We start from the raw sequence: 12052 nt of genomic DNA, 5'->3' as shown, positions 1-12052 counted from the left end.
CATAATGATTTCTGCGCTCCATCTTCTTCAACTTCATCTCCCTTTCCCACCCAACAGTTCACCAAGAGGAATGGAGCCCTGTACTCTCTACAAGTCTGAAACTATTTGATGCACTTCTGTGCTTTCTTTTACCAGAAACAGTCATGTCACATTTAAAAACAAACAAACAAACAAACAAACAAACAAACAAATGAATGAATGAAAGACTGGAACCAAAGTGAGTCAGTGGTAACTGTGAGTACTAGAGAATAAGTTCAAAATCCCAAGAAGAAGTAGATAATTGACATATTTATTTGAAATTCTTGACCAAAGTTGAAATAAACAACAAATAAAATAATAGCCAGTACCTCTGAAATAAATTAGTGCCAAACATAAAAATAAAAATAGCAGAAACCAAAACAGGAAACAGATTTGTAGCACAATTTAGACTGCAGAGATATTTTTTAAAAAAAACACCATGATGACAATGGGCAGTTTCTCCTGAATGTTTTGTAACACATTGTCAAATATTTTGTGTGCTTTCAGATACAGATAATGACATTTTGAGACAGGATGGGGTGGGAACTATTGCTTTTAATGTTAGTCCAAAGTACACAGGGTAAAACCTATGTTTTCAGATCAAACATACCTATTTTGGATAAGGTCGTGAAATCCTGATGAAATACTGGCCGATATGCTCTTGCTTGGCTCAGTAAGTTGCACTTGAGTAAACCCACTGAATCAGTAGGGATTTGGTAAGTCAACTCCTCTGTAAGTTCCATTGGTTCAAGTGGACCTACTCCAGTTGTGACTTAGTACAGTAATATGTTAAGGGACATCAATTCAACTATTATCTCTTTCGTGGCCTTACATCGTCTGATTAAAGCAGACTGCAACTACAGCACCCTTTTTACCCAGAAGAACGTCATGCTGAGTTCACTGAGGCTTACTGAATCATAAGCAGAATTGCAGGTTATGGCTGCCTGCAAAAAGGGTGACTCTCCAGGCTGACTATAAACTGTGTGACTGCCCTTATGCAGCCAGCAAGTGCAATTTGCAGACTAAATCCATGCATCAGCGTCTAGACTTGTTTTCTCGACTAGCGGTTCCCAAACTGGGGTCCCCAGATGTTCTTGGATTGCAACTCCCAGAAATCCTGGCCAGCCCAGCTAATGGTGAAGTCTTCTGGGAGTTTTAGGCCAAGAACATCAGAGGGCCCAAGGTTGGGAGCCACTGTTCTAGAGCCCTGTTACCACCAGGTTATCCCTCATCACAGGCAACATTCAGACGACATTAATAAATGGAGCCTGCATGTGCTCTGCATACTAAAATAGGTTCAAAATAGAGAAGTGCTGCAGACCTTGGCCAGCACTCTCTTGATGTTCACATAAGCTTTGAATAACTTGTGGCAGCTAATTGCAGGCAATTTATGAGATGTTGTGACACATCTCACTCATGTATCTTGTCATGCACCTGAAGCACTGCAACACCTTGTCAATTAGCTGCCCTTAGCAGGTTATTCAAACCTTACAGGAATGCCAATAAGATTTTGGCCATTGTACATTGCTACATGCATCCTTCATTTTGCATACGAGACTGAGAACATGATGAAAACTGATGCAGGAATCAAAATTCAGCACCAACTGCTATTGCTTTCTACATACACAGAAGGGGTGGATAAGTCTGTTTATACATCAAGAATTATCCTGAACTTTCTCAGATCCATCTACGTCTGAACTATATGGCCTCGTTATCATGATTTATCTGTAAAACTGAAGGCAAAAGAACAAAAGCCAGAAGTGGCCTTAGTTTGCTACAGATGCTTTTTAAAAAACAAAACAAAAACTTTTCATTAGAAGTGGATTAAACAATGCAAATTACCACCCTTTCTGTAACAGTAATTTTAGACTTCTGTTATTTTATATTGTATCTAATAATTAGAACTGAATTATTAAAAGTCAAGGTCTGCTAAAGTCGTCAGCTTATTTCAGATTTGGAAATCTGCACTATTTCAGCAGCTCTACTCTAGCTGCAGAACAGAGCAAGGGATGAAAGAAAGGGAAAGAAAGCCAGATGAGAAAGGTAGAAGCTTCAGCCCAGTATTCCTGGAAGGGCACCATGTTGGTTGGGAAAGGTAGTTAAAAGGCACAACGTACGTGTACAGTGGTCCTAGATTAAAGGACATATTGGAGCAGTCAGAAGAGAAGTCAGAAAGGTTGTCACTCTTTGGTCTTTCTACAAAACATTTTGGTTTGCATTTTTTGATAGCTGTTCAACACCATGAATGCTAGCAAACTGCCCTGCTTCTCAAAAAAAAAAAAAACTGTTTTTCTCCAGATCCATAGGCTCAGTAGAGAGGTGGTGCTGGAATGCCTGTAGTCACAGCTATGCTCTGAACAAGTACAGGTAGTCTCCTCAGCCATGAGAAAGGCTCCAGAACACCTACCCTGCCCTCCTTTGCTCTTGTGTCCCTCAGGGAGACATGGTGGCCGAGTTCCTCTTTGCTGGTCATGGGAGGATCAGAGCAGGAGACCTCCTTCTCTGAGGATGGACGCTCAAAACTACAGGGGATGGTCGCGGCTATCTTCAAGAATGGATCACTGCCCACCATTTCTACAGCAAGAGCAAAATTTCAAGTGGAAGAACAGAAGACGGGAAAAGGGTCCCAAACCTTCCTTTGGTTTCCTGCTCTCCCAGAAGATGAACCTTCTCCTCCAGCCATTTTCAACCCAATTGGGCTCCAAGACTAAAAAAATAAGCCCAACAAAGAGAAAACCAGTTATGGGGTAAGGGGACAGGAGAAATGTTGGGCTGGAGAAAAGCATCTACTAATTGCTTTTCTGTATCTATCAACACCCCTTCCACCATTTCACAGTTAGTTGGTGGTCACCCACACAATAAGATATGTATGTGTCACCATTACATACAAGACTGCTCCTTTATGGTGTGTGATGTTAGTAGCCCTTTTAACAGCCTTCACAGTTGACCTTGAGTTTGACCATGAGTGTATTCTCTTTTCAAGAGTACCTTAAGAGGCATCCACTGTCCCTACTCACTTGTGCTCCTCTTAAAGCAAAAGAAGCTTGCCTCCATCTTCTATTCTCAACCATACATCCTCCTCCTGGAACCAATTAAAACGTTGTTCTGTGCAGCATAGGAGGGCTTTCTTCCTTTTTTTAAAACGAGAAGTCCACTTTTTATGTCCTCTGCTTCAGAAGGATTCATTTACTCAAGACTGGGGCAGCATCCACGTTGTTCAGGAGGAAGAGTTCAGGGTGACCAGTGAGTCCCAGGTGATACTAGATATGGGCGACAAAGGAGAAAGAGGCAATTAGAGATGCTATTTAGGATGTGGAAACCAAAAGGCCCTTGGCATCATGCCTCTAAGGCTAGCCTCTGGAGTGGGGGCAAGCATTTGCAAGAGAAGGTGAGTAGCTTCTCACTCAGCACCCTATTTTTCCAGGCAATTGCTCCACTAAGTACACCCGTTTCGGTGCAGTTCTATCACTTCAGAACGGATGGACAGAGTACTAGGGTCAGCCTTCCACAACGAAGCAACCTCTAGATGTGTTGGATCCAAGGCTCCACCAGACTCAGCCAGCAGGGAGAGGGTGGGACTTGCCAGCCAAGTACATTTGGATGTTGCTGAGGTGGGAGGAAAAACTAGTCAAACTACCAATCTTCATTGGAAATCCATAGCCAATATTCTATCAGTTAATTGTACCAGCAATCCATGTTACTTGGTGTTCAACAAGGAATACAAGCAGAGACTCCTTAACAAGCGACAATTTGCCACTGTGATCTACATCTTCTGTACCTAGAAACTCCAGTGTGGTGTGGTGGATGGAGTGATGGACCAGGACTCTGTGGAACAGAATTCAAATCCCCACTCCGCCATGGAAACTCACTGGGGGAGACGAACTGGCAAAACCTCTCCTTGAATATCTCATTTACCTTGAAAGGTCTATTAGGGTTGAAATAAGTCAGTTTTGACTTAACGGCACAGAACACACACAGAGAAAACTACGGCCAAGTGCCACCAGAAGTTGAAATTGACTTTGACTTGATGGCACACAATTAACTAGCTAATTAATTAAACCAATTATGATTTTATGCCTACTACGTATCTGGCTGTGGACCCAGAGCTTAACAATTCAGTCCCCCACGGTGCATCTGAGAAGGGCCGGCCTGTATAGTCTTGGGCAAGCGGCCGAGTCCCAGGTTGCCCCCAGAGGAATGGAAAAGTAAAGCATTCCTGAGTACTCTTAAATCTAGAAAACCCTGAAAAAGGTCATTGTAAGTCAGATCTGGCTTGACAGCAAATAGAATGACCACAAAGACAGGGACTTCTCACTAATTGTCATGAATTACAGTATTCTCTTGTGTAAGACACTGAGCTGTCTATGCCCATTGTAGGCAGATGATGCCACGGATCCCATTAGATGATAGGTAGGTGAATGAATCTTTGATAGTACAGCTGATGTCATTCAATCACATGATTGTGTTACCTAAATGAGGGCTGTAGCACTGGGATTTGTTGTAAGGTTTTGTCCCTGTGCTGGCAGGGCGAGTGATATCATTGGGCTGAGGGCCTGCCTTCTTAAGCAAGGGCAGATGTTCCATGCAAGGCCTGCTCAGTGGGGACCTTCATTTTGCATATCCTGAATGAGATTTCAGGTGAGCACTACGCATGAGAACCCATGTTCTGTCACAGCGTCTTGCTGGGCTTGCCCTCTCAGCTTGCTGATATTTTCTCGTTCTCCTCAGTTTGCATGGCAGGCTTCAAGAATGCACACTGCAGACTGTGCCAAGTGTTTTGTCTGTGCCCAAAGGACACCTTGGAGGAAATGCATTTATATCATGTGTTTGGCTGTATCCAACTAGCAAGTGGTATATATGCTGGTTAGTTGTTGTCTCCTAGCATGCAGGCATTTGTGGTGTAATAGTGTTTTTTCAGGGGAGTGGATAAGAGTGCTGTTCCATTGTCCCCTCATACAGTTGTAAGGGTGGTATCCACAAAATTAATCAACTGCATGGAGTGGGCTAATAGTATGATGAAAATAACAGAAGATCAGGTGGAATTTATTGAAGGCCTCCTCTCTGTGGGTCCAGATGTTAACAGGAAGCATTGCTCTAGCTCAGCTATAAATGCAGCTACCATTGCGCATTTTGTGTGGGTTTTGTTCACTATCACAGTGGAGAACATGTGCCCTTCCAGATGTTGAACTGAAACTTCCATTATCTCCCCCCCCCCATCATGGGTGTGCTGGCAAGTACCGATAGGAACTTTATCCTAACAACATCTATGGCTGGGACTCGCATTCACACTAACTGGATATTGTATCTGTTTGAATATATTCTATGGAAATCAGTATTATATGTACAGTATATGACTTTGAGTGTTACCCTTCTCTTTGGCATTGCTTGAGGACCTAGCATCACTTCAAACGGAAAAGACCACCCTCTTCATTATTCTTGGGACATTAGGTACCAACCTAACTAGGAATGGATTTTGGTCCATGAAAACATATATCGGAATATGTTTATTCATATGGTATTCCAAATTCTGTATTGTTCAACGCACAACGTTGTTACTTCTTCTCTTTAGTTGCATCTGCTGCCCTATTTCCAGAACCAGAATGATGGTTGGGGTTTTTTTCTTCTGAGCTAAGCTACACCTTAACTCTTTTCCCCCACCTTATTTACAGAATCAGCCTGTGTCTACACACACCATTTGGTTTTTAACCCTTGTATCTTGCCTTTGCTTTGATGAGTTCAAGACTGCACAGGGCTCTCTCGTTTCCTACTCTGTATTCACAGCACTCATGTAGGCTGAGATGGTACAACGTGGCCATGCTGACTACTGACTTTCTTGGCTCAGTGCAGATTAGAACCTTGATTTCTCAGTCCCCCTCCCCTGACCCATACAGCATTCTAACAAAGAAGTGTGTGTTGTGTTATAGATGCCATCAAGTTGAATCCGACTTATAGCAACCTTACTACTGTTTTCAAGGTATGTGATATTGAAGGGGAGTGCATTTACCACTGCTCCCCCGTGAGTTTCCATGGCCGATCAGGGATTAGAACTCCTGTGTCCTAGTCCATCACTCTACCCAAAACACTCTGATGGCTTTCAACTGAGGAGTATTACAGTTTTAAGGTGAATGGCTGACATTCGTGCCTTGGCTTTCTTCGCTTTCTAAACATGCCTCAAACTCTCCTTTGTCCATGTGGTAACTACATCAGGGATAAGATAAGCTGTACAGGTAGCCTGCTGATCTAGGAACAGTCACAAGCATTTTCCTGGTGGATTTCAGTGGAAGGAGATCTGAGCCCGGACACCTTGGGGACACACGGCGTTTCCTCTCCAGACTGAAGGTCACTCCATTCCTTGCAGCATGCCCCATGGATCAGGACAAACCGTGGTGTCATGAGACTTTTAGAACAGTGAAGCTGCGCAGGGGCCTGGCTTCTCATATTTCAGCCAAATGTTGAATACGTTGATGCCACAAACAACAACAAAAACCCAAGTGGTGCTGCCAACTTTCCCCAACAGACGATCTTAGATATGCAAACTTCTTACAGAGTTTTGCTTGAGTGTTAAGAATAATACAGTTTTCTAAATGGATGTATGGTAGGAAGGAGTGACTGGCAACATGTTCTCCTGTGCGGCGTTGAGTAGCATGTGCCTTTGTGGCAGGCGATTCATGTACGTACTGGTAAGCCATACTGCACATTGACTGTGGGATAAGTAATTAGGAAATTACTTCCTAATTTCTTGGTAAAAAGTTCAACCTCCTAAGGCAGATCATTAAAAGCCACCTACTTCTCTATCTTCCTGTCAGTCATGCAGAATTTGGACTATTTAAATAAATAGATTTCAGTTTAAACCAGCTATGAATTGCTACAATCACACCAAGAGAATCGGAGACATGGATAGTGTTACTTCATTCCTTTGATTCCACGTTCCTTTGTTTTACTTTGCACTGTCCAAATTTTAGACAGAGAATTCTGAAGAAATGTCAAAGGTAAAAAAAAAACATGGCTTCTTGACTGACTTCATAAAAGAAACACACAGAGAGAGCACACAACCGTAAATGGACACAACTCACGTGTCCTAAGTAACTCTTCCAGAACAATAATGTACACAGAAAAAAATTACCCTAAGTTACCTAAAAGATAAATGAATATATGCATATAGATCTGATTTTAAAAACAAACAAATGTTTGCATCTATATTGCCACACATGACCTAGATCAGTGGTTCTCAGCCAGGGATTCTAAAAACTGAAGTTAGCCTCAGGAGTTTGTTTTCAGCATCAACTTTTTCACATTACAAAGGCACAAATTAAAATGGACAAACCAATGGCTGAATACATTGCAATCTACACAACATTTTTGATATTTAACAATTAAAATATATTGCATGACCAAATAGGAGTATGAAGTTTCAACGGAGTACTTCTTATGGAAAGTAGAAAATTACTTACACCTTCTAGTTCCCTTAAAACTGGCAAGGAAAGCTTGTAACAAAAGAAGAGGGAGGGGAGAAAATTCCCATCATGCATAATATATCAGGTGCTATGACTTGAACAAACTTTTGTGTAGGAGGAAGACAACTCTTCATTTTGCAGGTGAAGTTTACCCCTCTGCCCAGCCCCAGACGCCATTTTGTTAACTTGGAAATAGAATCTGCTGACCTTTGATTGGCTGGTTGGTTAGTATGGATGTTTATATATTCCAGTATCAGGCCTGAAATATCAGGCATACTTTGCCCCAAACCGTATTTCATCCTTATTGAGCACCTCAGTTACTTTGTACTTGTATACGATAAAACATGGGAAAGGGCTCCTGTTCCATTTCCTCTCAAAAGTTAACGCCAACAGAGGCTCTGACGGATCCTTTGTTGTTGCACTCTTTGTTTTTTCAGCCTGGATCTGAATGAACCACTGAGATGCATTTTTTAAAAAGGTAGGAGATTCCCCACCGCAGCCCGTTTCTTGTTATGCTGGAAAGAATATTAGAACCAGTAGGACTGCAGGTTAAGCAAGGAGCAGCAATTAAAAAATATATATATAGACACTGCCAACAATGGGTCTAAAGACAAGTCAGCATGTTTATTATCTCTAATACGATCACCTGCAAGCAAACAGAGTGTGCTTCATGAAATCTTTTAGACTCCTGGCAGATGCATAAGGAGTCAAACCCAAAGCATGCACTCCCTTTTCCTATCCCCAAATATGACAGCAGTGAATCTTGGCAAGGGCTTAGTATCCTACTCCTTCTACGTGAAATGAACACCTGGCTGGTTTGCACTTTTATCTTATGCTGGAGGGAGTATTAAAATCAGCAGACTGCAGGTTAAGCAAGAAAGAGCAATACCTTGTCATACCTCGGATATGTTCTGTTAAGGGAACTGTGATGCTCTTGAAGTTTAATTCTGTACACCATTCCTGGCCATCAGAAAGTATGTACAGCCAACCAGCAGCATTCTTCCTACGATGTATCTCTATTTTGCAGAGCACAGGATAGTGATACAGAACCTGATGCATGTATGAAGCTCCCTAGGAAGGAATGGCAGCTACCATGTTCCCTTCAATGGCAAGATGTATTTTGCAAAGGAGTGCGTGCATTGGTCCTTCCACAAGCGAATGGAAGAGAGAAACTGCCTGCATCTAGATTAGGATACGTGTGTGTACAGATTTTACCAAACAACAACATATTGTGTGCGTTTCAGAGAAAGGTCCTGTAAGACTTCCCAAAAAGAAAGAGACCCAAGTTGAAAAATGTTCAATTTTTAATTGAAATTCTTATTTATACAGACTAGTTTATATTAGATAAAAATAGACATTTGCTTCACAGATTATACAAGCCCAAATGTAGCACAGATGTTTTACTATGCGACGGCTACATAGCTTTGATTTCCAGAATCATGCACCATTCTGAAAACAGTGTCAGACAGAAATTGACATCTCAAGAGGCAGCTGTTCTTTTTTTCTTCTGAGAACTTATAAAACTAAAGTGCATAGAAGAAAAATGTAGAGTTGCTGAAGGCTGCTAAATATTGCAAGTAAATATTGCAAGTCTCCAACCAGCCTCTGTGTAAACTAGGCTACTATGCCAAACAGAAAACATTTATCCATGCACTGTTCATAGTGTTTCAAGTCATACCACTACGTTCCACGAGAAAAGGCAGGATGTATTCTCAGAGTTTGCAAAACAGAATTTTACAAATACTACCTACTGTGAGTTGGGCTTTCAAACAGGTTCTTTAATATACAGAAAATGTGGTCAAAGATGTAGCCAGCACAATTGAAACCAGAAGAAATGAGATGATCAGATCAACAGCTCTTAAAATGTAGGAACTTTAATAAGCTTGCAATGGGATGTGAAACCCTCTACATCAAGAGTGACCAAAGTCCTTTGAAAAGAACAGAAGGATGCCAACAGCCCTGCTGTGTAGCAGCTGCAACTCCCCCCCCCCCATTATACACTTAAATCAAACACTTTACATGTTGAAGTTCCATCTCCGTAAGAGAAAACCTCCCTGTATGGGAAACTAAATTTTAGTGTTCATGGAGGGAGACAGAGGAGGAGGGGGCGGAATTCCAGTTAATGCTTAATCTAGCTGTTTGAGGTAGAACGCCAGATTGGTCTAGTACTATGAACTATGCCTGAATTAGTGCATTTTGCCCCACTTGTACAATTGCACACTGCTGTGGGACATGGGAAGGAGTCAACTAAATTCCAACATAACTCTTAAGTACACACAGCTTTACCTCCTTGAGGCAAAGAATTCATGTAGAAGCCATTAATTTGGCACCCTACCAGCAGACAAAAGAAAAACAAAAAAAAATCTATTCTGGGCCTCAAACAGACCTAGTGCCCAGTACCTATGAACACATACACAGCTGAGAATATTTTACATTTGCTACAACTGGGGGAGATATCTTTCCACTTTGAAAAAGTATGACCAGAAATTTCTGTGGGTAGCTAGGTTCCTCTTGATTTATGGGTTAATTTCTTTGTTTACTAATAAGATGCTACAATGATTTTCACTGGTTCAAATCCAGCCCAGTACTTAAAAGCCCTATAATTTCCTCAGTCTGAAAAGGGCTTAAGCCTGCTTAAGTATGTGCTGAATATGTGCAATTTTTCATATTTGTCCAAAAGAGGACAGAGGTTAGCCCTGATAAAAAGTTACTATTTAACTTACGGTCTTCTCCAACTGCCAAACATTCAGGGGTCAGAGTGATATTCACCCATTTTAAAACTGTAGAGACACCTGGAGCCTAAGGATGTCTGACGATAACACCAGTCCTACAACAGTCTGGTTTCCTTATGGGTTTCATTTGTGATTACTATTTGCTAGTGTTCACAGGCCCTCTTCCACCAGGGAGGGGCAGTTAGTGTTACATTATTATTTATGATATTCTATTTGCTTATTTAAGAACAGAGGAGTTACTTGGAGAGTTAATGGTTTTCAATGAGAAGTGTGAAGATTTGTGTTCTGGATGACAACTCTCAGAATTCCCAATGAAGCCCAGGGAATTCTGAGATTTATAGTCCAAAACACACATCTGCACACCTCGGTTAACAATGAAGATCTATTTCTGAACCAGCCCACGTCTCCAAAACAAAAGGAGGGAGCTATGTTATGAATTCTCTGGATTTCTGTGGAGATTCCAACTAAACAATATTCCTTGAGAAAAACAAATCTGTATGTACAACCAAAAAATTATTCACCATACTTAACACATAACCCAGACCTACCCACTCACCCTACTTAATGTCAAGGAGTGCAATTTTTAATGTTATCATTGGCCTTCTCTCATCTCTAATCTCTCTGTGAACCTTATGAGGAGGGAGAAAGGAAAGACGTTGCAACACTAACGGCAGTTCCAGGAAGCAGGCCAATGAATAGAAATACAGACTATTTCAGGCGGAGAAGGAAGTTACATACCACATTAATTGAACACGTCTTTCAAAATCTGTGTTGAAGATGCCAAGAGAAGACTGTTCAAGGTATTGATATTTTAACTTCTCTATGGGAAGTTAAAATACGAATAAACCTGATTATATCTTTGACATTGTTGGCGCAAGGGAATTATGGGGAAAATGGATGCTACTTCATTGCAATACATGAAGATTAATGACAAAAACAGGTAAACACTGTACACAGAATTCTTTCTCCTTTGCTGTTCACCAGAACTGCACTCAGTAGAGTAACTAGCATTTCTCTTATGTATGGGTTGAATTATTTTTAATTCTTCCCAGCATACTTTTTGGTAAAGAAAGTTTAGTCGAATCCAGCAAGAATCCTCTATTGTAGAGAAACACACTTGTTGGTTATATTCTCTCTCACAGTTGTGATTCTGGAAGCTATCAAAACCTGAGGCTGAATTCTCACATTACTGATGGCTACCTGGGGAATACACTTTCCTTTTAATTAACATAACCCTTTAAATACAGGAACAGCTTTTACACTGTGGAGCAATATTTGCTAAAGCCCTGCCTGTTGGGCTTCCAACTCTCCAAATCCTCAGCCAGTACAACCAATGAGGATTTGGGGAGTTTGGGAACTGTAACCCAACAGCATCTGAAGATCCACAGGCCAGCAATGACTGTTCTAAAAGCTATTTGGGGGGGGGGGGTCCTGCGGGGGTTGCTACTCAGAGAAAGGTCTGTGGAAAGATTCCAGTGCCCATTGTACATGTTCAGTCTTGAGACCCTGCGCCTTGCTGTGGTCGGAAGCAGTTTCTCGATCAAAGAACAAAAGGTTGGCCATCTTCCCATCATTTCTCAGCCAAAATATGCAGCCACTTCATGTTATTCTGTTTTCATGATCTGCGGGGCAGAAATGCCACAGCAGACGACAGCCCGGCTACCTGATGGACACTAGAATAACTTCTGCTTTTAGAAATGGCCGGTGTACCTCAAGAGTATCTGCATGCTAGCTGGAGAAATACTTGACTCAGCCCCCTTGGCCAAGATTCCATGTGAAACTAGAAATGCAGGCTCAGCATTGCTAATTAACACCCTCCTTGAATCATAATGAGGAATGGTCAGGTGG

The 12052-nt window shown here is 41.6% G+C and overlaps 1 protein-coding gene across 4 annotated transcripts in view; it reads right to left on the bottom strand.

The window, feature by feature from the left end:
• Positions 1-273: 273 nt before the first annotated feature.
• The window catches only part of SLC11A2 (solute carrier family 11 member 2), a 66076-nt gene continuing 54297 nt past the window's right edge, over positions 274-12052 (bottom strand). For 3 of the 4 annotated variants that reach the window (XM_078384618.1, XM_078384619.1, XM_078384620.1), the window contains 2 exons: positions 7470-7502; positions 274-3278 (listed from right to left, as the gene is read on the bottom strand). In XM_078384618.1, the coding sequence (XP_078240744.1) occupies positions 3201-3278; positions 7470-7502 (111 nt within the window). In that variant the 3' untranslated portion in view covers positions 274-3200. The remainder of the gene's footprint in view (positions 3279-7469; positions 7503-12052) is intronic. The other variant, XM_020784525.3, reaches the window with a different exon arrangement.

Source organism: Pogona vitticeps, chromosome 2 (assembly GCF_051106095.1).
Source record: "Pogona vitticeps strain Pit_001003342236 chromosome 2, PviZW2.1, whole genome shotgun sequence".
Classification (NCBI taxonomy): Eukaryota; Metazoa; Chordata; class Lepidosauria; order Squamata; family Agamidae; genus Pogona; species Pogona vitticeps.
This window is presented reverse-complemented; position numbering and strand designations above follow the sequence as displayed.